The following is a 27,797-nucleotide window of genomic DNA, read 5'->3' as shown; positions in this document are numbered from 1 at the left end:
AACCAAAAAGGTGTCAAAGATTTCCGCTCTAATACCACAACAATCCTATGTTTGACGTCAAATACATTTACATCGACCATTTTCGAATTACTTGATTATAACAAATTCAGATATTAATCACTAATACACACACTACAGAAAGAAACCCGACAGCACCCACATTCAGCTAAGCTTCGGCACATTCCGGACAGCAGAATTCTAAGTTCGCCGACCTATATTAAACCGGGAGCCCAGAGAGGTTTAATTAGCATTGCGAGTACAAAAGGTTTGAGGCCTGGAATATGTAGGTGTGGGCTGTGTGACCCCCAAACGGCCATTCTTAAGTATCATCTCTTGTACCAATGCAAGGGGCCACCCCTTAAAATACCCCAATTTTTAACTTTAATTAGCATGGTTGAGTACACGAATCAAACCTACACCAAAATGTTCTCTGTTGATGTACTAATTAAAATCCACCATTCTTAAGTGTCAGCTCCTGTACTTAGTCCACTTAAGAACGCCTCTAATTAGCACTAATTAGAAGTTTAATTAGCATGGTTGAGTACATCAACGAAACTGATGCCAAAATATTCTTTAGGGTACCCTGACTAAGGATCAGTGATTCTTAAATGTCAAAACCTGTACTGAATCCATTTAAGAACGGGTCAAAGGTCACAATCCACCCAATTTCCCGTTAATAAAGCCCCAGTCCCATATAAGCACGGATGGACACGGCAGTCCCGGAAAGTGCCGGATCCCGCCGGATCAAGATCCGGGACGATCCGTGCTCTTTTGGGGGTTTTTGAGCGTCGACGGTCGTCCAACGACCACCACGCCGGTAGCAACACGGCAGCTACACGGACGAACCCGTACAAACACGGCAGCTACACGGACGAACCCGTACAAACACGGCAGCAACACGCAATCAACACGGCGCCCACACGGATGACCAAGGACCGTCATGGACAGTCACGGCAGAGCGACGGACTAACACGGACCAACACGGCAGAGACACGGACAGCCCCGGATAAACACGGACCAACACGGCGTCTACACGGACCATCCCGGACCTACACGGCAGCGACACGGACCAACACGGCAGCGACACGGACCGACACGGACCAACACGGTCCACCCCGGACCGTCAATAACTTGTATGAAAGCAGGCTGATTTTCGGTGATTCCATCATTCTGCAATCGGATCTCGAACGTGTCACTTCGTATTTCAGCATATTATACATTAGCGAAAACGTCAAAATGCCAGCCAAAAAGAAACCTACTGTCAAAGTGGGCCTTCCAGTTCCCAAAAGGTCGTCACGAGCAGCATCCGCTACCGAAGAAGCAACAGAACAACAGCAACAACAAGAAACAAGATCGCGATCAAGATCCAGATCAAGATCGCCATCACCTTCACAAGTACAAGCATCAGCACCACCCACAGCTATTGCCGCTAAGAAAAAGAAGAAGTCCCTGATCCTGTCAGACGAACAGGAGGTGGAGTTGGCCGATTGGCTCAAGGAGAACCCTATGCTGTACACGAAGAGCATGAAGGAATACAAAAACACGTCAAAGAAGATAGACCTCTGGAATTCAAAGGCAGCAGAGCTTGATCTGGAGTCCGGGCCTATGCTGAAGACCTGGTACGAGAGCGTCAGGACGAAGGTCGGGAAGATGTCCGACAAGAAGAGCGGCTCGGCAACAAAAGACATGAGTGACAGGGACACTTGAGCTTTTTGCAATTGAAGCTGGCATCTCATCAGCATCAGCTTGTCCTCGGCCGTCATCTCATCGCACATGTTGCATCGTCGGTAGCACAGACAAGAAGTGAATCGATGTTCAAATTGCTCCTATTTATATGAGCATCCGCCATCGTCCGTGTTATTCCGTGTTCCTCCGTGATAGTCCGTAATAGTCCGTGTTTTCACCGTGTTTACACCGTGAAGGTCCTTGTTGGCACCCTGTCTATCCGTCATCGTCCGTGTTATTCCGTGTTATTCCGTGATAGTCCGTGTATCCGCCGTGTTTCCACTGTGTTTGTCCGTGTTTGCACCGTCTTCGTCCGTAGTAGCTCCGTGTTGATCCGTGATGGTAGCCCTAAAAATCAAACTGTACCGGCGTGTTCCGTGTAACCGCCGTGAAGGGTCCGGGGACAACCATACCTCTGCCGTCATGATCCTTGATGGTCCGGGGTCTGAAATTTGTTCCCGGACTGTCAAGGACGCTCACGGACAATCAAGGCAGAGATACGGCTGTCCCCGGACCCTACACGGCAGCTACACGGACCACCCCGGATGTTGCCATCTCCCCGGATCGTCACGGAAGAACACGACAGTTTTGAACTTCCCAAAACTGCCGTGTTGACCTCCCGGAGCCCCAAGGACATTCCCGGACGTTCCAGGACCAACAGGGATCGCCGCGAAGCTACACGGCGGTTACACGGTTCACACGCCGGATCGTGCCGGATGTGATCCGTGTTGATCCGGCACCTATATGGGACTGGGGCTTTAGCACGATCGAGTATACCAACGAAACTAACGTTATGATTTTCTCTGTTGATGTACTAATTAAGATCTACCACTCTTACGTGTCAACTCCTGTACTTAGTCCACTTAAGAACGCCCCTAATTAGCACTAATTAGACGTTTAATTAGCATGGTTGAGTACATCAACGAAACTGATGCCAAAATATTCTTTAGGGTACCCTGACTAAGGATCAGTGATTCTTAAGTGTCAAAACCTGTACCGAATCCACTTAAGAACGGGTCAAAGGTCAAAATCCACTTTAATTAGCACGATCGAGTACATCAATGAAACTAACGTTAAAATTTTATCTGTTGATGTACCAATTAAGATCCTCCACCATTCTTAAGTACATCAACGAAACTGATGCCAAAATATTCCTTAGGATCAATAATTCTTAAATATCAATCCCTGTATTGAATTCACTTAAAGTCAAAGGTAACAATTTGCCCAATATCAGGTTTATCAGCATTCACGAGTACATCAAAACATTAATATGTTTTCTGTTGGTATGGTAAACAAGATCCGTCATTCTTAATGTCAACTCCTGTAGTTAGTCCACTTTAAATGCAATGAGCGTGAAATGAAAATGTATCATTAATATATTAATAGTCTAAATTAAATGCCATGTATAGAGTCGAGCCAAATGGTTTGAAGAAATACGCACGGATTGTTGGTTGCGGTTATATAATTTTCTACTGTTTCATTTTTAAAGGAATATATTTAGTAATAAAATTTGTTGATTATAATTTTACAAATGTTCAAAACAGTTTAAATGTATACAGTAATCCAGAAGTGTAAGAAAATTTGAAAAATACTCACATCGCAAAATGAGCTTTTTAAAAACTAAACATTTGGAACATCACTGTATTATATAACCGCTATGATATTCCAGGAAAGTGAAAATAGAATGGCAACACCGAAACGAAAGTATTCACAAAAAGACATTTAACAAAAATTGTTTTTGTATTTTGTTTCATCTTTATATTATAAAAGTTACATTTTATTTAGAAGTATTATAGTAAAATCCTGCACATTTTTCGCATTAATTACTTGCTCGCATTAATTTCATGATTTACAGTAACTAAATAGTTTTCTATTTGATTGTAATATTATATGAATATGATAATATGACTATTTCTACCTTTGAACAATGAAAGATTACATTTATTTGATCTTCTCATTGCCTTTAATTCTCAATGTGAGTGTTATAGCAGTGATACTTTTTGCATGAACTGTTGTAATAGTTATACGTACTTGATCCATTGTTTTCACCAGAGTCTGGTGAAATTCTGAGTGTACTATTAGTTGAACAATGAAAAGCCTGGTATACCAAACTTAAGATACAAGCTAGTTCACAGGGTCCATAGGTGATGGTTCTGGTTGATGTAATGACCACTCATATGAATAATAAATTTTGGGGAATTCTGTCCAAGCTGCAATATACAATATACTTTCGATTCTGTGCCAAAACACATGGAATAAAAATGGGATTTCTCCAAAACCACAGCATGAATAAAGAATGTGAGTATATGATTATACTAAATGCAATCGAACTCCACGACTAGGTCAAAACGAAAAGTGTGTCCCTAAATCTAAACTAACTTATTGATGTAATCAAAATTGAACTGAAGGTTCATTTTTCTGATTAGTCACCAGACAGAAAGAAAATTATTGATCAAAACAGAACATTTCATTGCCTGCCTAAACAACTTTCACCTTCCTTAATCTTCATCTTCAAAAAGGACTACCTCATCATCAAATGATACTGTCAAGTCATCCTCTTCGATGCTCTCATCATCAACGATCCTATTTTCATCTGGAATGAGGGTTTCTGGCAGTTGTATCAGTGAGGTCGGCATTAACCCACATTTGTGCAACAAAGGATGCATGTTTGATATACATGGTTAGCTCTGCCTCACATGGTGGAATGGCACTTGCAATTATGGCCTTCAGCTTCTCCAATGGATTCTTTGTCGTTGACTTTGGTCCATAACTCTTTTCAAATATCTTGTATCGAAAGGCATTGAGTGTTGTCTTGCTTGTATCCTTTGTTCCATAGATGCTAGCGGTAAATGTTTGCAGGGTATTTTGTGTGATATGACTGAGTTCTGCATCAATCAAAATATCTTCAAATGATTTTTGTACCTCGGTATTCTTTTCCAGCTTAGCAAATGGTCTCAACTTTCTCTTGCGAACAAATGATCCAGTGTAGTCACTACTGGTGAATGCATGGAATCCTGGTAGTGCTGCACATATCTGAGGGCCAAGTATCTGGTAAATAGCGATTATATTGGTATATCTGTGGTTATTTTTGGCAGCTGTACCAACATCAGTCTACAGTGGCGACTCAAACTTTCTGCAGTCATACAGCATGACGACCGCTATGTCAGTATCTCCTTTTACTCCCATCTTGTGAGTGTCATCAACTGCTTTTGCATGAAGGCATATCTTGGTATCCACCTCCTTGTGGTTATGTCTAAGGTCATCGACCACTTCGCACTTTAGAACTCCATCTACAACTTTGCCAGGAACTGTGGTAGTTGGGTTTTGAATGATCTCGATTTCAAGGCATCACTATTGACCTGTGGTCTCCTTTGTTCAGGTCATGTTATCAAAAACTCCCTGTTATCTGCTCAACATAAGCACAGGGAAGGCTGCCAGTGACAAGATTCGGGAAAGTCTGCTCAGCGTTCCAGAATTCCTACAATCCTGCATTAGTGATCTCAACAGATTTGAAGAGAAGATAAAGTCCTTTACAAATGATTGTGTGAAGAATCAAAGAGCTAAAGACCACAGAATAGCTGAACTTGAGAGTACAAGAGATCTTATGGTTCACCTGGTGTTACTAGCAACCAAACGGAATCTGGACTTGCCATTCATATTTGAATATTCACTCACACCTGTACCATTGTCAATGTGCAGCACAGATGGAACAATGGCAAAAACCGAAAATAGTGCTCCCTTCCATTTATTGGAATCAAAGGTGAAAGACGGAAAAGGCCACTCCGAATTCACACGTGTATGCATTGTAGACGGCCAATTTCTCCTTCATACATTACCTCACTGTCTACCGTCAACTTATGGAGGATTTGCAAGAAGCATTCTAATTCAAACAATGACATTGTCTATCATTCAAGTTCACCTCATCTTTGACAACTACCCACAGCCATCTTTGAAAGATATGGAGTGAGGCAGAAGAGGAGCATATAACAGAGAGTTTTTGATAATTCAAAAACCAACTTTCACAGTTCCTGGCAAGGGAGTGGCAGGTTCAGCTATATACACAGATAATTGGAAGCAGCCAGCTCTTCCTTAATATTCCAGGGGAATGCCATTTAAAAGTTGTAGATGGAGTTCTCAAGTGTGATATGGTCGATGACCTTAGAAATAACCACGGGGAGGCGGACACCAAGATATGCCTTCATGCAAAAGCAGTTGATGACACTCACAAGACTGGGGTAAAAGGAGACATAGTCATCCGTGCGTCAGGTACTGACAAAGCAGTCATCATGTTGTATCACTACAGAAAGTTTGAGTTTGATACTTGGCCCTCAGATATGTGCAGCACTACCAGGATTCTATGCATTCACCGGTAGTGACTACACTGGCTCATTTGTTAGCAAGGGAAAGTTGAGACCATCTGCTAATCTGGAAAATAATACAGAGGTACAAAAAGCATTTGAAGATATGGCGATTGAAGCAGTCATATCATATAAAATACCCTGCAAACATTTACCACTAGCATCTATGAAGCAAAGGATACAAGCAAGACAACACTCTAATACCTTTCGATACAAGATATTTGAAAAGGGTTATGGACCAAAGTCAACGACAAAGAATCCATTGGAGAAGCTGACGGCCATAATTGCAAGAGCCATTCCACCATGTGAGGCAGAGCTAAACATTCATATGAAACATGCATCCTTTGTTGCACAAATGTGGGTGAATGCCGATCTCACTGATATCCAACAACATCCAACTGCATCAAATGGCTGGGATTTTTACAATGGATATTATCAACCAATATTCGATGAAGAAACACAACTTCCAGAAACCCTCATCCAGATGAACATGGGATCGTTGATGATGAGAGCATTGAAGAGGAAGACATGACAGTATCATCTGAAGATGAGGCAGTCCTTTCTAAGGATGAAGATTAAGGAAGGTAAAAGTTGTTTAGGCAGGCAATGAAATGGAACCAGACTGGAACTAAAATTCTGTTTTGATCAATAATTTTCTTTCTGTCTGGTGACTAATAAAATAAATGAACCTTCAGTTGAATTTTGATCACATTAATAACTTAGTTAGATTTAGGGACGCACTTTTTGTTTTGATCTAGTCCTGGAGTTTGATTGCATTTATAGTAATCACATACTCACATTCTTTATTCATGCTGTAGTTTTGGAGAAATCCCATTTTTATTTCATGTGTTATGCGCGGAATCGAAAGTATATCGTGTGGCTTGCAACTTGAACAGAATTCACCAAAATTTATTATTCAAATGAGTGGCCATTACATCGCCCAGAACCATCGTCTATGGACCCTGGGAACTAGCTTGTATCTTAAGATTGGTATACCAGGCTTATCATTGTTAACCAATAGTACATTCAGAATTTCACCAGACACTGGTGAAAACAATGGATCAACGTATGTATAACTATTACAACAGTTACTCTCGTTCATGCAAAAGTATCACTGCTATAACACTCACATTAAGAATTAAAGGCAATGAGAAGATCAAGTAAATGTAATCTTTCATTGTTCAAATGTAGAAATAGTCATATTATCATATTCATATAATATTACAATCAAATAGAAAACTAAGGGGTGGTAGTGTTAAAAATGGGCAGAATTTTGAAAATAGCAATTAGTAAAAAGTTAATAGAATATAAAAAAATAAAAATTGACTGCTCGGCCGAATATTTATATAATTTGGAGCATTTTAGAAGGACAGTCCAAAAATAAATAAGAGAAAGAAGAGAGGATCGGACTATTTAATAATATAAAAAAAAAGAAAAAAAAAAGTAATTTCGACATAAAATTTTGAACGAAGCTCTAAATGTTTAAAGTCCGATATATATGTCCACGTGAGTGGCCTCGTTAAGGCCGTAGGAGGTTGGCCTACGACGAACCGATGAGCGGAGAACCGGCAAAGGCGGGGATGAAGTGCTTCCATCTCTGGTCGACGAGGATGGTTATGACACTCCGGTAGCCGTTGCCGAAAAGGGCCTTGACGATCATGTGGATGGTGTGGCTATCCATCTCTCTACCAGGACCGCTTGTCGGTAGACTCCTTCTCGGCGCGAGTTAGTACCAACCCCGTCTTGCCGGCTGTAGATTTGATGGTGTGTAGCTCGTAAGCGCTTCCATCAGGCAGTTGTTTCAGTTCTGGTTTCACTAGTCCGCCCATCAGTGATGCCAAGTCCGAGGTGTCCCCCTGCACGAACTTCAGGAAGCCGGACCTGATTTTCCCGATCTAAACTTTCCAAACGGCTTCCGAGTCGGGTGGGGACGGTGCTTGTGAAGGTGGAGGCCGGACCTTGTCAGGTTGGTCGCTCGGCTGAGCGACGACCTTCCTCTTTCCAGCGGCGGCTGATCGGGCCGGTGGCTTAACGACTGGCAGTACCGGGGATACCGGCCAGTTCTGTCTGGGCAACGTAGTGGTCGACAATGGAGGACCTTTACGGGGCGTCTCACACACCGCGGTGTTGAGTCTGTCCCTCTCGGTGGTCGACGGTTCCGGCGTAGCAGGTTTCCTCGACTCAGGCTGGGCTGGGGGCGGCGTCGCAGAAGGGACCGCCGCCAGTTTTGCCCCCCCCCCCCCCCGTACCGTTCCTACTTTTCCTCTTCCTCCATCTCCTCTTCTCCTTCTGTACAATCGCGTCGCCGTACACCAGTCACGGAAGCCCGTGACCCGGTGTAAGTGACGCGATATTCAAGTAGCTTCCCATAACTCAGTAAGAGTCCCCCCCCCCCCCCCCCCCCCAGGTGTGTGTGAGGGGGGGGGGGCGCGGGAGTAACTCGAGAGACGTCTGTCCTCATCGCAAGTTACCGGCCTCGGTGGCGTCGTGGCAGGCCATCGGTCTACAGGCTGGTAGGTACTGGGTTCGGATCCCAGTCGAGGCATGGGATTTTTAATCGAGATACCGACTCCAAACCGCAAGGCTCAATGGGTAGGTGTAAACCACTTGCACCGACCAGTGATCCATAACTGGTTCAACAAAGGCCATGGTTTGTGCTATCCTGCCTGTGGGAAGCGCAAATAAAAGATCCCTTGCTGCCTGTCGTAAAAAGAGTAGCCTATGTGGCGACAGCGGGTTTCCTCTAAAAACAGTGTCAGAATGACCATATGTTTGACGTCCAATAGCCGATGATAAGATAAAAAATCAATGTGCTCTAGCGGCGTCGTTAAATAAAACAAACTTTACTTTTTTTTCATCGCAAGTTAGCTTGGAAGTGGTCGTTTTGAGACGGCCTCTGGAAGACGAAATGGCTGAGTGGGCGCGATCATGTGACGCAACGTCACGATATAGGCCGGCGAACTTAGAATTCTGCTGTCCGGAGTTTGCCGAAGCTTAGCTGAATGTGGGTGCTGTCGGGTTTCTTTCTGTAGTGTGTGTATTAGTGATTAATATCTGAATTTGTTTTAATCAAGTAATTCGAAAATGGTCGATGTAAATGTATTTGACGTCAAAAATAGGATTGTTGTGGTATTAGAGCGGAACTCTTTGACAACTTTTTGGTTGTCGGCGGCAAAAAAATACATAGCTTGGTCTCTGACTGTAACGGGAGCATATTTATGTCCAAATGTTCGTCTAGCTCTCTTGCAGTCAAGAGTACTCGGGCTATAACGTTGCCAGCGTTTAAATACATGCTTTGCAAACATTGTTGATAAGTTGTGTCGAGTTTCCGTTTCCGTAGCCTTATGTATTAGACACACACACTGTCATACTATGTGATGTTATTGTTAGCGTTGCGCAGCAACAAAATACATTAAAACAAACGTATACTTCGTGGTCTCGGCCGAGTAGTTCCGAACACTAGCGTGATGATGGTATTGGACACACCGTAATCGGCCGATATGTTCCGAAATTGAGCAAAATGTTGCCTCTCTTACCATTTTGTCATTAAATAATCTCGTTAGTACGAAAACTATTTTAACCATGCATTTCCATGACAGAGTTGTTGATTTAACATTTACCAAAAAATACAGATTTAGGTCTTTTTCAATGTCGTAAAGGAATAGAAGTTGTGCGCATGTGTGTAGCAGACAGCATTCCATCATGGCCGATGAGATTATTCAAAATGTAAGCTGATATTTAACACTAAAATGCAATTGTAATGTTTACAGGTATGTTTGGATTTTTTCTTTAAATGTTTTACATTAAAACGTCGGTGTCTGATACTAAATATTTAAATTGATCAATGTAACCTGCAATATTATGGCATTTACTTCATGTGCGTTGATAAGTTGTTTGAGAACTTTCACTGAAGTTCTGTGACTGTCCTCGACAGTGTGGAGTCTATACGTTTGTGTGTTCACTAATTACTAAATTAAATTTCATCATCACGACTGCTGGTATTAGACCCGAGCATGTATCAGTCAACTGATTCATTCATTTTAACTTTATTTTTGGAGTTCATTTTTTAAAAATATCGAATTAATGTTGAAGCAGTCTTCGCCTAAGGTATCCTGGCGTCATATGTTTTCGATACGATAAGCAAAAAATTAAAATATAATAAAAACAATACTTCGTACATACAATACTACTTTACCTTTCTCAAGTCACATTAGTTTATTGTGAAAAACAGTGATAATTTCCCATGAACACCGAATTTTCCTCCAAAAACACTAGCTGCTAAGTCGTACAGGTGTTTCGCTATATTTTCACAAACGTCATATGTTTTCGATAGTTTCATTGGCTGTCTATTTTTGTCCTTTTTATGGCCGTGAAGGGTCTATACTCCGTGCAATAATTTATATCAAAATCTTCTTTTGAAAATAAAATCATATAATGTTTGTAACTTGTAAAAAATATTGAATAATCTTCAGACCAATAGACAGTGTTCACTTAAAACATATTTACATTATGTTTTCGTCATAGGCTAATGTCTAATCCTCTTGTTATACGTATCAACGACACCTAAATTCAGACTGTCACCTTAAGTACTCTGACAGAGATACAGAACTATATATTTTCAAAAAATCTAATTCCACCAAACCACCTTTATTTGTAGTAAATGTAAATGCACATGCAAACATGCCCCCACCAGAAATTATCGAAAAGATCTTTGCTGTGAATGACATAAGAGGTAACCCATCCAGCCTTCCATAAATTTTATTGTTCAGTGTAATGATCACGTGGTATATCGTCGAACTTTGGCAGGTCAGATGTCAGTGTTGCAGATGATAACTTTGCAGCGATTTGTGACACCTGGATTTTGCTATGTGAGGCATTACATTAGTACCAAAATATTGCATTACGAAAAACTGATAACATGCACACTATTTATGGTATTATAATTAAAACATAAAGTTGGCAGCTTGACTTGAAGCATTTTTAATATTGTGAGGTAAAAGACACTTCGTTGTTTATGTTTAGGCTGATAGTGACGTAATATCTCGCATAATCTCGCGATACATGCAGTTACAAACAAAGTATCGAAAACATATGTCGATCGAAATTGTATGACGGTACGATACAAGTGTGTCCGGTGTATCGGCGCATTCGGTGATTCGGCGCACTTGGTATTTTGCTTTAATACGTATGCATAGAAAGTTGTTATGTTGTCTGATTAAAGTTGAATTCCTTTTTCAATGGTTAATCAAGTATCAACATATTTATTGTTAAGGGTGCAATAAAATAATTAGAATTATTTATAATTTAAATTATATCTAGCCCGAGTACTCTGACTGTAAGAGAGCTAGACGGACTTTTGGACATAAATACGCTATCATTACAGTCAGAGACCAACCTATGTATATTTTTGGCAATTCCTGACTACCAAACGGTAGGCAAAGATTCCCGCTCTAATACCACAACAATCCTATGTTTAACGTCAAATACCTTTATATCAACCATTTTCGAGTTAACTGATACCAAAAAATCCACATATTAATCATAATACACATACTACAGAAAGAAACCCGACAGCACCCACATTCAGCTACGCTTTGTGACACTCCATCGCAACAATTACAGAGCTCGGCGATCTATTTCGAGACGTAGATCACGTGATCGCCACCGGGCGATTCCGCCTTGTGCAGCAGTTACAGGGGCCGTCTCATACCAAGCGACATTACAACATGGAAGAGTTGGCTAATGCCGTTTTGGATGAATTTGGATTTAATTACGTCATTAAACCAAAACAATTACACATTATTGATTCCATTTTGAATTTGAAGGATACATTTGGGGTGTTATTGACAGGATACGGCAAAAGTATGTGCTACGTACTGCCTCCTCTTATGAGACGGCCCCTGTAACTGCTGCACAAGGCGGAATCGCCCAGTCTCGAAATAGATCGCCGAGTTTTGTAATTGTTGCGACAGAGTGTCACGAAGCGTAGCTGAATGTGGGTGCTGTCGGGTTTCTTTCTGTAGTATGTGTATTAGTGATTAATATGTGGATTATTTTGTATCAGTTAACTCGAAAATGATCGATGTAAAGGTATTTGACGTCAAACATAGGATTGTTGTGGTATTAGAGCGGGAATCTTTGCCTACCGTTTGGTAGTCAGGAATTGCCAAAAATATACATAGGTTGGTCTCTGACTGTAATGAGAGCGTATTTATGTCCAAATGTCCGTCTAGCTCTCTTACAGTCGGGCTAAATTATATCATAATTTCAGAATAAATCATTCACATGTTTTTGTGTATATAAACGCAAAGTAGGTCAGCCTTATTGATATTAAGAATGTTAAAACCAGTCTAAAAACACCTTTCCCGCATTTTAAAAATTATAGTAAACAGTATAAATGTAATTATTTTTATTCCATTATTTTTATTTAAACTGAAAAGGAAAACACGGACAAATGCAAACAAAACTAAAGTTTTACACATTAATTGACATCATTCCAGTTCACAATTGTCACATTGTTGTAAAAAAATAAAAGTGAAACAGGGATTTACCTTGTTTTTCTGAAATGAGGGTCCCTTGGACTCACCTCTTTCTTTTCTGGGGGTCCCAACCTGAAAACAAAGGGTCCAAAAACCACACAAATGACAGAGCTGCAGACAACAAATCACGTGTATACTATATATGTTTCATTAAAGTAAATTTAACAAGCTGTGTTGTTGTTTTTCCTTTCGGTGAAATTAATGTCGATATTCATTGTTTATTCTTTCAAAATCAACATTTCACTTTGATCTGTATAATTATTTGAACCATTTCCTGCAAGCTAAATGACACTCACAATACCATGCGTTGTTTATGAATCGTGCTACTTGTTTGTTAATGCAAATCAGAACATTTAACCATGTGTGTTAATGCAAATCAGAACATTTAACCAATTTGTTTTATTCGCCTGGGAATTTCCGATTGTTTTCGGCCTGTTGACGAGAAGTTCCGAATGATCGCAAATCCGCGATCTCTTTCCAGAAATTACCAACTTTACACGATTAAGCGCAGCAAAGGATAAAGACGCAGTGTTCCCAGAGATTAAAAAATTTTGTTTTCGATATGGGGAATCCCCATTTGAATAGGCAGTTTATAGGTAGAAAAGAAATAGTGTGTTACACAGAATGATCGACCTTTGATAGTGGACAGGGTTACTGAAAATGTCAGATATTTTATGCGTCCCACGGGACGCAGTATCTCTATTTTTGCGGGTCCAGTTAAGTTTTAGTGCATCCTATACGCAAGTTTTGTGCGTCCGGTAAATCCCTGGTGAAATAAGGTTCACGTGTGTACACAATCTACCCGAGAAAAATTAAATCCATGTAGGCATCATAGCCATGCGTGACAATGAACATTTATGCATCTGCAGTACTGTGCCACTCAAGAAAACGATTCCGAAACTGATCATGAGATGGGTCATGTGTGATTATTCATTTTCATAGTAATATTTTTAACAAGACAAAATAAAAAAGTACTAAAATAATTCTGGGACAATAGTGTAGCGTTTATGGGCCAAAAGTGAGGTCATGGGCGGTCTATAAATAGCGGGGTCAACGATCCACATCTACTGCGCCGAATCACCAGACATACAAATCGTTTTGGATACAAGGGGGTGCACCATTTTAAAATGTTTATTTACTACAGACATAAAACAATTTGTAGTGTATTTCAGATTATGCACTGCTTCATTGGTGAGAGACACATTTTATTAAGTATTTCACAGTGTTCACATAGAAAATGGTCCTTGAATGCTTAGGTGCGCCGATACACCGGACAGCATTGTAGTTCATCAAGCACTCCGGCACAATAATTATTATTGTGATGTTTATTGCTGTGCCGTAACGTTTATCCATTGGATAGAATTTTCCATTTGCCATCACGATTTAATAAAATCGGGCATATTTTCTTTATTTAAGAACCTCAACACATACAACAACATATTTTAATAAATTTTAGACTAAAATTTTAATTACAATACCTTTGGTAACCTTTCCAGGATTATTGTCCGAACCAAACTGTTAACAACCGCAAAAAATGACTCTCCTACCTTTAATTGCCGTTAGATTTCCTCCAAAGTTTGTCCAGACACAAATCACAAAAAAAACACTACAAATATACAGATTCCACACATGAGACTGCAACGATGTCACTGATATTGTCTTGGCTGAGATTGCGTAGGGAAAAATACATGCAGTTTTCTGCCGTCTGCCATGTTGCTTGTTTATGGAATACTCTTCAAGAGGGATGAAAGCCTCCAAAGTATGTGACACAATTAATATGAAATCGATGATCTCTAGTGGTATCATTAAAATAATAATAATAATAATAAAAAATAATAATAAATAATATGACGTCATCACGTTTGCTTTTATATCATAACATGTTATGACGTTGTTAGATTAAGTCCTATCCTTTCACCCCTCTTGAAGAATATTCCATAAAAAGTCAAAATGGCAGCTGATACAAAATTACATGCTTTTTTCCCTATGCGCTCTCAGCGAAGTCAATATAGGTGACATGGTTATCATCTGGTATGTGGAATCTGTGTCATTGTAATGGTTTTTTCAAGATTTGTGTCTGGACAAACTTTGGAAGAAATCTAACGGCAATTAAAGATAGGAGAGTAATTTTTCGTAGTTGTTAACAATTTGGTTCGGACAATAGATGTTTGAAGATGACACATTTTCACATTTAAAAGTTATTTTTATCCTGGCACATCGAAAATGTGGAATGAAAATATGGAGGAACGACAATTATTCGTATCAAACATTTTACGTACAGCCAATAAAAAGAAATATTTCGGAACTGAATGGAACTGATTATTCATTTTGTTATTTTTGTTTCTATATATGTGCTTTGTGTGGGTTGCATTATATGCATTATTAATATTTATACCATTAAAGGTTGTTTTTTTGGGGGGGTCATTACTTATTTTAAGGCTTTCATTTATTTACTTTTTTAAATTTATTATTTCCTTTAGACTTTTTTTTAATATTATTATTATAGGTCATAGGTTACATGTGTTTCAAAGGTTTTTCTCTCTTTTTTTTCTCTTTTTTTTATTATTATTGCAGGTCATTAGTTATTTTAAGGGTTTTATTTATTTATTTATTTATTATTAATTTTTGCTCTTTTTTGTTTTAATTTTTGTAGTTATAATTACTTGTTATTAGAACTTATTTTAAGGTTTTTATTTAATTTTAAAAAAATATTATTATAAATATTTTTTAATAAACCTGCACAACCCCCAACCCCACAACCTAAAAAATCTTTGATTATAATAGTTTCATTAGTCTTTCATAATATTTCTATTAATCCTTTATAGCAAGTTCTGGGAAAAGGTGTGTGTGTGTGTGTGTGTGTGTGTGTGTGTGTGTGTGTGTGTGTGTGTGTGTGTGTGTGTGTGTGTGTGTGTGTGTGTGTGTGTGTGTGTGTGTGAAGGAAACATTTATAAATGAAAAAAGCACATTTTTATTTAGTTAATAATTAAATTAATTAATTTATTATTATTATTATTATTATTAAAACAATAATTTATTTATTGTTATTTTATTATTTATAAATTAAGTATTAATGCATTTTATGATATTATTTAGTTTTTATTATTAATATTATTAATTGATTTTTAAAAAATATTAATTAATTAGTTTACTTATTATTTATTTTATATTATTATTATTGTTATTAAATGTGATATTCCATTAAATGTCGTATATTGTGGAAGAAAATAGTGAACCTGAGACGAATAATTGTAAAAATAATCCTATTCCGCCAACAGTTTTCAATCACATTTTTAATGTTTTTAATATTTGAGATTTTATTCGTAACTGAAAATTAGATCAATGCAGGATTACTATTTGGACAAACTGTCTACTTATACGTAAAACGTAACTCGTTAAGTTTTCTTTATACAGTAAGTGTTTATATTTATTGGTACATCTCATATTTCGCCACAAAATAATTAATTCCATGATTGTATCGATTCCACCTGAAATCTGGGCGGAAAACGCACGCTTGTTTCGGCCATTAAAGTTGTAAACATTGGAGGTCCAATAAATGTCAAAATGTTAAAAAACAGACCGTAGATCTTTACCTTGGTGAACTAGGAGGAACGTAACTAACAAATAAAACACAGAATGCCGAATAACACCAAGTACATAATTTTGTTTTACACAACATTGTTTACGCTTCGCACCTCTACTTTCTTTCTTTCTCCAATCTGGCCACCCACCCCCATTTCTGGACCCTACATGAGATTGCTTGGATGACAAGAAAGCAGAACTTTTTAAAACTGATTTGACTAGCTATCCCAACATTACCGGGTCCTTACCAAGATTGCTCGATCTGTGATGTATCAATTTTTAACATAACTAAATAACTGGTAATTTAATCCAGCATATTATTTAGCTAGTAATATTGGGTAATACAGCTTTAACAATAAAATAAATTATCAACTTACTCCAAGGCTGATAATCAAATCTGAAAAAAAATGTTTCTGAATCTAGTATAAACTTAAAATGCTCTTCATGAGAGCAAACTAAGTGATTATATTAAAAAAAAAAATTGATCTGGAGATCAAAAGATATGTTTAAAAAGCTTATTGTTATGTATAATTAAGAACAGAAGGCACAATAGTGACAACAAATTTAATTATGTCTTTGGTAAATTTGTTAGTTAAATTTACTTTAAATTTTGCATAAAACTGCAAATTTGTCTAAAATATAACTTAGCATCCTATAAATATGTCAAAATGACAGTAAAAATCAAGTTCTTTACTAATTTGAATTTTCAGAATTTCATACCTCATACATGTTTCAAGCACAAGGCTACTTAACACATTGGTACCAGATGAAATAAAATTGCATAAATATTTTGCCCAAGATGAAACTACAGTCGAACTTCGTTAACTAGAAGTTAAAGGGGATGACGAAATATTTCGAGTTTCAGGGAGTTCGAGTTTTCGAAATTCGTACAGCAGACCCCAAAGTGAAACTGCATTGTAATATTATAATTATAAAATTATGTTGCAGCAGTGTAGAGAGGGGGATGTCGTCATCGGGGTCAACATCATCGTCGTCATCGTGTGTCAACTCTGTGTTTTAACGTCAAACACAGCATGGCGGAAACAGTTCTTTATCTTAGTTGACGTCACATTGCACCAAGCTTGCTGCATGAGATTTCATGCATCTAAAACATTTAGTTTTAACTCGGTTTCCGCATCAACAGCCGATATATAACGGAGAATAACCCTCTTTCTCTAAAAGACTTTTAAATTCTGGATTATTCCCTGGTCCATAGGTTGTGTTTTTGATGTGGTGTTCGGTGGCAAAAAGACAAGTTCAACTGATTTTAGACCCGCTATTTTGGGATGGGCAGGGCAGTTATCCACTACAAGGGCAATTTCTCTCTTTTTGCGGGACATTTCTTTGTCTATTTTTTTTACCCAGTTAGTGAAAATATCTGAAGTCATCCAGGCCTTTTTGTTAGCTAGGTATTCAGTTGGTAGTGTTTTGATATTTTTAAAACAACGTGGTTTTACTGACTTCCCTATGATAAGCAATGGCAGTTTGTCGTTGTCTGACATGTTGGCAGTAACTAGGGCAGTAAGCCGATCTTTACTCTGTTTCCCCCCGTGACAATCTACATCTTTAAATTCAAGGGTTTTGTCTGGCAGAAGGCGAAAAAATACATTTCTGGGCCCTTTGCCAGATTGCTTGGATGACAAGAAAGCGTGGCTATTCCCCCGTTGCTGGGTCCTTCCCCAGATTGCTCGATCTCTGATGTATCAGTTTCTAACATAACTAAATGACTAGTAATGAATCATTTTGAATTCACACTTAAATAGTAAATAACAAATTTGACATGATTCACTCGTTTAAGAGAAAAAACAAACAGCGTTAATTGTTATTACAACAGTTCTTTGAAGATTACAAGACTATCCGTACTTTGTGTAATGAGGCCCGTTGCCGTGTACAAACACCGACAACCAAATGCAGGCATGTAGGATCATTTCGTTCCGCATAGTCGACGATCTATTATTCTGTAATTACCGCGTGTATCATCGATAGCCGAGACCAGTCGGGGCATTCACACTTGGCTTGGGTGACAATTCATTGTTCTTTAAAGTATTACCGGTACAGTTAAAAGACTCCGTCACTCCACAAACTTCGATTTTTGGAAGTGCAATATCCCTTAAATTTTTATGGTGGGACCAACAAATTACTTTGAGAGATAGAGTTTTTCGAATGTTAGAAGTTTGAGTGTTCGAAGTCTGTTATTACTAGTTTGTATAGCAGTTCGGCCGGGACTGCCATTTCACTTCGAGAGATCGACGTTTTTGAAAGATCGAAGTTTGAGTTATCGAAGGTCGACTGTATTTTTTTTTACAACCAACACACTCACATTTTTCACCAATCACAGGACTTGTGGTGTTCACTTCTCTATCAAAAGTTTGGTGCACCTCCAACTTTGACCCAGCCGGAAGTTATTTGATTTAGTACTAAGTGTACTCTTGTTACCAACAATTTACTTCATAAACATATAAAACCAACTGATAAAATGATTTGTTTAGTTAATTTGTCAACTTGGGTTGACATATGATTGCCGTTTTGACGTGTTTATTTGCAGTTGCTGTCTGGGAATGCAATATACAATATTTTACATTTTTATAACAAATATGTTTTTCATATGTTTTATTTACAGCACAAATGAGTAATGGATGACACGGGCTGAAACTTGTTAATAAGAGTAATATTGTAGCTAAAATGGAAGAACCATTGATTGAAAAGACACCTCCTGTTAAAAACTCAACAAAACGGCTGAAGAAAAAGAGTGGTCTAGCAAAATTGGTAGAGAAAAGAAAAATAGCATTATTATCAGATGCTGAAAGTGAGTTTGGCTCAGGTGCATCGATACAGCGACCCAATAGTCATGCTACAACAAAACAGTTAGAAAAGGTGGAAACAGTATCAAAATCTGAGACAAATGGTGAAAATGTGGAGTTTATTCTGTGCTCAACAAAAGATCCTAGTACTATCATTGTTCACAGAGATAAGCCAAGGCCCAAACCTAGAAAACGAGCTAAGAGCAGTGAACAATGCAAATCAGATGTGGATATGGATGTGGATGAAGGCTTTGATCATGATAAGAAAGTAACTGAGGACAATTTGAAAGGTTCCCAAACTGACTCGACTCTACATAGATTAAGAAATCTGAGGATGGCCACAGAAAGGTCTGAATCTGTTGAATCTCTGAAAAGTAGTCCTTTTATACCAAAACCTCCTTTAACACCTCGATCCTCCAGAGGCTCATCAAAGGGAGAGAAAAGAATCCGTGATCCGTCATCATCTGGAGAGGAGGCAGATTCACATCTTAAAAAGAGCTTATTCTCTACCAGTCCCAAGAAAGAGACAAACCTTGTGCATAATTCGGGTTTTATTTTGTCATCTACATCAGAGAAATCTCAAGAAAACAGCAAAAAGTTCTTCACTTCGCAGAAAGAGTCAACAAAAAAGAGTTGTACCGCTGAAAATACTTTAGATAGCTTTGGAACAAATAACTCGGCATTTACTGGAACTCTTGGATCAATATCTGATCTCCGGGTCATTGCTGGGGAATATAAAAGTATTCTGGAAAGTGACTTGTCTCAAAGCAGTATTTTAAAGGAAGATGATGCCTCACACAAACCTGTGAAATTTTTGCCTCCAGTAACACCTAACACCAGACCACCGCCTCTACCAAATAGCTTTTCTTCCAAAGTTTTAAGAACAGCTTACAAAAGTGACCCCATGTATAGTGCTAAAACTGTTCCTAATGCTTCGGAATGTGGCACTCACAGTACCATCGACAACTTGTCACAGAGATCTTTTGCTTCCACTAGTGTTCTTCAAGTTATTACTATTAAGGAAGCAAGGATGAGGTCAGTTGGATTCTATTTTTGTGTGTAGAATTTACCGTAAATCCTTGAATAGAAGGCTTCTATTTAGTCCAGGATTCACCAATTGTTTCTATTAATGAGGACTCCCATACAGAAACACATTTTTATTAACAGTTCAATGTACAATGTACAGTACATGCTTTTTTCATGTGTTATGTACTTATTTTATAAACTTTGCTCATGCTCAATATTATAAAATAAATTTTTTGTACACTTTATTTGCTTGTACAGTGTTCATTAGTAATGGAAAATGGTGTTTTCAGTAGCTAAATTTTCTTGCTAACAGTTATACATCTCACTGTGTCCAGTAGATATAGCTGCCTAATTTTCTTGAACAGCTTCTGACTTTAATTGTAATGCATGCACACCTTGTCTATAAGAGTTTTATTTGCTGTTTTTAGCTAGTTATAATGTAATATATTTGTAAAAAAATTTATGTTGTTATTATTAGGAGTTATCTTAATGGTAACATGAGCTCAGCATCATTGCTTGGATCAGATGAACTTGATCGATACTTTCCTGACAGACGACTTCATGTATTTGTTGGGTCATGGAACATGAATGAAATTAAGGTAATGTGGTAGTATTTGGTCACATTTGTTTCTAAAATATAGTGTTTACCAACTTTTATTATTATTATTTATTTTTTTCCATTGCTTTTGTCTGAATCAAACGAAACTGCTCAAATCTGCATAACAACATTTATTCATATTAGCATTACTACCAAACAGCTATGTAGGATTGCAAATGAATCACTACGCATTTTTACATGGATTACAACTAATTTTGAGGGTAAAATGATGGAAATACGCAGTAAAAAGATTTCAGGTTAGCACATTTTGCCTGAATATCTGTAGGTTTTGCCCCAGCACTGTCTCCCTGTCTAATAAACTTATGCCTTTACAGGGCTCGAAATGCAGTGTTAGTACATGCACCGGTGCATGCTGATTTTTGCGTGTGCATGTAACTTTTAAAACTGGGTGCACGCAGTGCATGCTAATATTTTTCAAGTACTGTGTATTGCATATACTAGTATCCTGTTGTCTACCAGATTCAGACTCAAGTTGTTGAGTATTGCGTATGCATTTCGTAATCTGTTCGCCACATGAAAACAATAACTTTTATCTTATGGGCGCATCCAATTTGTATCCCATAATCCTACTTACAACAATGGCGCCCTTTCGGTCATTTCCGTGAAATATATTTGCGAAAGTTACCGGCAATATCTCGGTTATATCCGTGAACGGTATTAGGGAAGGTGGTCGAGACCGACTTTGGGGTATCCATAACATAACACAGTTGTTGTCGTCACTGACAAATTGAACTCCGCCAGATCTGTGATCAATACAAAGTACCGTAACTGCCTTGAACATTTTTGACCTCAGATATGGGCACTTGATCAGATGATTGCGAACGTGCAGGTGCGTTACTCGCGTAGTTGACTCGAAGTCAACCAGTGATTATTTCAATCGCTACTTCTCGTCGAATTCCGTAGGCTAATTTATATTATACCAACAGATCTTATCGAATTGAAAAAGTTGATAACTTGCTTAATACAAAACACAAATATTCGTACGTTTTTGTAATGGGCCTTATTTTTGGTGCATGCAGAATTTTAATGGTGCATGTAACTTTTTTTTCATTTCTAGCCCTGCTTTAATCTCGGTGTACTACATTTTTGATTACTTCGATGTAGCTACGGCTGTCCTAGCATTTTGTCTTAACCCCTGTACTAAAAATGATATTAATCTATAAAATTTGATGGCAATTTCTTAAACCTTTTTGTTTACACAGTAATTTTTAGTAAAAAATGCTTTTTGAGTTGGTATGGGTTTAAAACTTGGTGGGGTTTTTAATATAAGTTTTAACATTATTCATTATAGAGTTATATGCCAATTCATTGGTTCCCTTTTCATGCAAACTGACTATACACAAGATTTCATTCTTTCACTTCTTCATATACTGTAGATCCAGAAATTAATGCGATCATAATATTAATGCGAAAAATGCGACCTCGTGTTATTCGCATTCATAATATGACGCATTTATTTCTGTTTTGTCTATGTGTCCCACGTTATTAAAACAAAACAAAGATTAAAATTCTAACATATAACACAACTGGAAAACAATTCATTGTAGGCAAGTCTGACTAATTGTGTACTAGTCCAGCAAGCTATGTGTCACACTCTTTTAAAACAAAGATTAAAATTCTAATACATTTATAACACAGCTGGAGCACAATTCATTGTAGATGAGACATACTAATTGTACAATAATCTATCAAGATGCCAGCCACGCGTGATTGCAGGGTCTTTGGTCATCCTATCAAAAGCTGACACGATACATCGCATGTAAATGGTTTTAGCACGCTAATCCTGAGGTCGACCGTTTCTTTGATATCACTGTTCAAGTTCACTGCAACTTAGTTGGGTGAATTGTCCTTTTGTTATGACTTTGAAATATGTCTACATTCTTAGGAAGATACAATTGTAATGGTACATAATATATATGCTAATGTTTAACCAGATTAATGTAACCATACCCGTTACGTAATTGAACGCTGCAAAATATGCTTGGAGTTGACCTCACCAAAAACACTTAAGGACTAAACAGGTTAACTGATGTGTACACAGATATGTTAGTAAGTTGATCTCATTGAAGACAACTGTAACTTGGATTGAACCAAAAAGTACACAGACGTGTGTTGCTAGGAAAGTAATATTTCACAGGGAGGCCACTCGCATTAATTTCATGTCGCATTTTAGTCTGCCCACCGTCACTCACATTAATTTAGGGACGCGTTAATTTCAAGATCTACAGAATGCAGAATTCCTTTCCAGTTTCGTGTATTTTCAATATTTTGTTAAGATTCAAGAATGTATACAAGCTATTTTTAAGGTTAAATGATAAAAAAATGTAAAATAAAATAAAGTATATTATAAAAAATTTACATATTCACATTTTCACAAAATAACTAGTGAAACCTGTCAAGACTGAACCCTCTGTAAACCGGAATTCTCTCAAAACCGGAAGTTTCACAGAGTCCCTTTTTAAAAACTACAGAATTTAACCTCTGTAAACCAGACCCCTCTTAAAACCGGACATTTGTCTTGGTCCCAAGGGTGTCCGGTTTAGAGGGGTTTCACTGTATGTTCTATTTGTTTACCTCTTCTGCTGAAATATTGTAAACTATTTAATTGTTCTATTATCTATACTGATGTTCTTGTATTAACACTACATGTCATATGCCGCCACCAACAGGATTTTGGAATTTTTTTATGGAACAAATGTACCAATTTAGTGTGTACCTTATATTGCCATGCATTAGCTTACATACCCATTAAATCTTTTCTATATAAATACAGTCCTGAATACAAATATTAAATACACTTTTCCGTATTCAACTCAACTGCCAGAACTATGCAGTATTCAACGCTACTATTTATAGCAAATGGTTACCAGAAATGCCCTTATAGCGATATGTAAACAAAGTTGGTGTTTGGTTTGAATTGCCTATTAAAGCAGTTAACTGTTATGCATGTTTAAAATGCTATATGATGGAACATTTGAACTGAAAACAAACAAAAATGGTGACAAATATTTACAATTTAATGAATGCGATACCAAAACTAGAGACTGGAACACTATACTCACCAATGAGCTTTTAATCCATGATTAAGGTCGACGACAGTCACTTTTTGGACCCTTGTTTTGACTTCGTACACAATAAATAATTTATCCACGGTAATTTTGTGATACGATATATTTGGCAAAAGGTACTTTTTATTTTTTTCATCTTTTAAAACATAAAATTAATATTTTGTCCAGAATTATCAAAAATAAAAAAATACAGACCTGTAAACAGCGTTGTCTGCTTGTTATAGGAATTTGACAGGGGTCAAGGTTAGTAGACTAGTTTTTATTTTAATGTGGCGAAGCATTGTAATAATTAATATAAATAATTTTTAATTTAAATGACGTCAGTATTCCAATGATGTCACTTTGCATTGCCTTACAATAACCATAAATTGAGTACATGACGTTTCCTTTTTTAAGAATATTGGAAAAATTCCAATGCAAAATTGTGTTGATTTTTTTTTTTTTAACGTTACTAATGCACCTGAATGTATTTGAACAAAATCTTGTGATTAAAAAAATTGTATCTTTTACGAAATATGGATTTCAAGTGAACATTTTTACAGTAAGATATGTTATATTTATTGTGTACGAAGCCAAAACAAGGATGCGAAAAGTGACTGTCGTTGACTTCAGCAACAATGATGTCGGATGCACCGTCTTCTCAGGTAGAAAACTTAGATGAACTAACAACTGGATTATTCAGTGGAGCGATGATTTATGGAGGCACATTTAATATAAACTTCAACTTTTCAGCAATGAGTAATGTTATGAACATCAATAAAAAAACAAAACACCGATGATGACACAGACATTGAGTGAACAATTCTTGACAATTTTCTTCGTTGATAAAACTGGCATGCTGAAGGTTTTGTGACATATTACGAGCAAATTAAATATGATATAGGTATGACATAGTTCGTGAATTTTAGCTATTTAGCTATAAGTCTTTAAAAGGCATTTCAAACAATATCATTAAAATTATGGGTAACGTTTCACTCATTCTTTCTTATTTCTGTTTATTGTTTAAATAGAACTATATCCCTATGTGTAATAATTGGTGGTTCATTGGTCCGCGTAGTAAGACAGCTGACCTAGTTGTGTAAATCGAGAAATCCCCATCATTAGCTAGCAGTGTTACAATTTTAAAACTATTATTTGGAAACAAAATTCCAATTTAGGGTATGTAATAAATACAAAACTACATATACATGTATGTGGTTTTCTGATTTCTGTATTCCACTCATGTATTTCCTGCTGGAAACCCCTCTGCCTGCGGCATCGGGGTTTCCTGCAGAAATACACGAGTGGAATACAGAAATCAGAAAACCACATAATTATATGTAGTTTTGTCTTTGTATTAGCTGGACCGGCCTCGGTGGTGTCGTGGTTAGGCCATTGGTCTACAGACTGGTAGGTACTGGGTTAGGATCCTAGTCGAGGCATGGGATTTTTAATCCAGATACTGACTCCAAGCACTGAGTGAGTGTTCCGCAAGGCTCAATGGGTAGGTGTAAACCACTTGCACCGACCAGTGATCCATAACTGGTTCAACATGGTTTGTGCTATTCTGCCTGTGGGAAGCGCAAATAAAAGATCCCTTGCTGCTAATCGGAAAGAGTAGCCCATGTAGTGGCGACAGCGGGTTTCCTCTCAAAATCTGTGTGGTCCTTAACCATATGTCTGACGCCATATAACCGTAAATAAAATGTGTTGAGTGCGTCATTAAATAAAACATTTCCTGCTTTCTTTCTTTGTATTAGCTGACTCGGTGGATAGGCTGACCCCTTAGTTTGCCCCTCAATATGAGGTACAAAAAGGTTGGTATGATGTATAAGCCGACTTAACATTTATATAGCTGAACCAGACAAAAATACAGATATATCTGATTGAGACAATGTCTGCCTTGTGCAACACTGTTTCCAACAGTCAATCGCAGGTATTTGTTTTGGCGAACCGATCAAATACTATTTTAATAAAGATTTCAAGTATACTAAAAGAAATAATCCCCTAATATGGGATAACATTGTTGAAATGTTTTTTTTATTAATATTTTTCTCGAATGAATCTCTAGATTATAAAATTATATGTAATTTTGTTTCATGAAGGCAGTGTAAATATTTTTTAGCACCCAAGTTAGATAATTGTCATGGTGTTCCGTAGAAAGCAAAAAAGCATCAGTTATAACCAGTTAAATCTACAAATAAGGATAAAATATTAGTTGTCACAAAATACTCTAATGATCATTCTGATCACGTGTCAGATTTGGCGCCAAAATAGGTCCTACTAGTTTTAGTGGCTTTCGCCGGAGATTGCCAATTGATAAAAATAAACTAAATTTGTTTTCATTTCTCCAATAAAATGTAACTTTTTTTTTTATCAAACAAACAAATGGACACTGGAATGTGACTTAATTATTAATAGAGGTTGTTGATAATAAAGATGCAATAACGCAATGGTAAGAAGATTTTGGAGCCTGGAATGGCCAACAAGTTTTCATTAGTACAGTGAAACTCTGATATTAAGACCACCCATGGGACATAATAAATATGGTCTTATTAGCGGGTGGTCTTATTAATGGGTTACTATCATTTTCAGCTGATTCCAAATTACATACAATTATAACATAACAAATAGATTATAGATACAGCGAATCCTCTCAACTTATACACAGTTATAACATAACAAATAGATTGTAGATACAGCGAATCCTCTCAAATTATACACAGTTATAACATAACAAATAGATTGTAGATACAGCGAATCCTCTCAACGTATACACAGTTATAACATAACAAATAGATTGTAGATACAGCGAATCCTCTCAACGTATACACAGTTATAACGTAACAAATAGATTGTAGATACAGCGAATCCTCTCAACTTATACACAGTTATAACATAACAAATAGATTGTAGATACAGGGAATCCTCTCAACTTATACACAGTTATAACATAACAAATAGATTGTAGATACAGGGAATCCTCTCAGTTATAACATAACAAATAGATTGTAGATACAGCAAATCCTCTCAAATTATACACAGTTATAACATAACAAATAACAGCAAATCCTCTCAAATTATATACAGTTATAACAAATAGATTGTAGATACAGCGAATCCTCTCAAATTATACACAGTTATAACATAACAAATAGATTGTAGATACAGCGAATCCTCTCAAATTATACACAGTTATAACATAACAAATAACAGCGAATCCTCTCAAATTATATACAGTTATAACAAATAGATTGTAGATACAGCGAATCCTCTCAAATTATACACAGTTAGAACGTAACAAATAGATTGTAACAACAGCGAATCCTCTCAAATTATACACAGTTATAACATAACAAATAGATAGTACATACAGCGAATCCTCACAAATTATACACAGTTATAACATAACAAATAGATTGTAGATACAGCGAATCCTCTCAAATTATACACAGTTATAACGTAACAAATAGATTGTACATACAGCGAATCCTCTCAAATTATACACAGTTATAACGTAACAAATAGATTGTAGATACAGCGAATCCTCTCAAATTATACACAGTTATAACGTAACAAATAGAATGTAGATACAGCGAATCCTCTCAAATTATACACAGTTATAACGTAACAAATAGATTGTAGATACAGCGAATCCTCTCAAAACGGAATTCTTTCAAAACGGGACGTTTTCCATGGTCCCCTTTTAAACATCAGTACAAAAGAGAACCTCTCTAAACTGGATACCCCTTAAAACCAGACATTTTACTTGGTTCTGAGCATCTCTGGTTCAGGGGGTTGCACAGGTACACATTTATTTGAATTATTTAGACAGTGAGCACTAATATAGAATTAGGAACTAATGTCAGTATTAATTTATAAATACTGAACATTAGTTGAATAGGAAACTATCACAGATTTTCTTACAGGTGGCGTTTGTGCACTATACACTACAGTGTTTATAATAACGACGCAACCCCTATGGGGGACATAATTTCTGGGCCTTCGCCCATTATATGCAAAAAGTGACTATTGTTGATTGTTTGGCAGAGCATTTGACATTTCAAATAACAATATTGCGTATAAAATTATATCGAAAT

General features: G+C 37.2%; 1 protein-coding gene across 2 annotated transcripts in view; it reads left to right on the top strand.

Moving 5' to 3' along the window:
* Positions 1-9,753: 9,753 nt before the first annotated feature.
* Positions 9,754-27,797, top strand: part of LOC121384657 (phosphatidylinositol polyphosphate 5-phosphatase type IV-like) — a 36,029-nt gene continuing 17,985 nt past the window's right edge. Inside the window, exons 1-3 of one of the 2 annotated variants that reach the window (XM_041515140.1) lie at positions 9,754-9,809; positions 18,825-20,040; positions 20,510-20,630. In XM_041515140.1, the coding sequence (XP_041371074.1) occupies positions 18,887-20,040; positions 20,510-20,630 (1,275 nt within the window). In that variant the 5' untranslated portion in view covers positions 9,754-9,809; positions 18,825-18,886. Of the gene's footprint in view, positions 9,854-18,824; positions 20,041-20,509; positions 20,631-27,797 lie in introns of both variants that reach the window. The other variant, XM_041515139.1, reaches the window with a different exon arrangement.

Source organism: Gigantopelta aegis, chromosome 10 (genome assembly GCF_016097555.1).
Source record: "Gigantopelta aegis isolate Gae_Host chromosome 10, Gae_host_genome, whole genome shotgun sequence".
NCBI classification, from domain to species: domain Eukaryota; kingdom Metazoa; phylum Mollusca; class Gastropoda; order Neomphalida; family Peltospiridae; genus Gigantopelta; species Gigantopelta aegis.
This window is presented reverse-complemented; position numbering and strand designations above follow the sequence as displayed.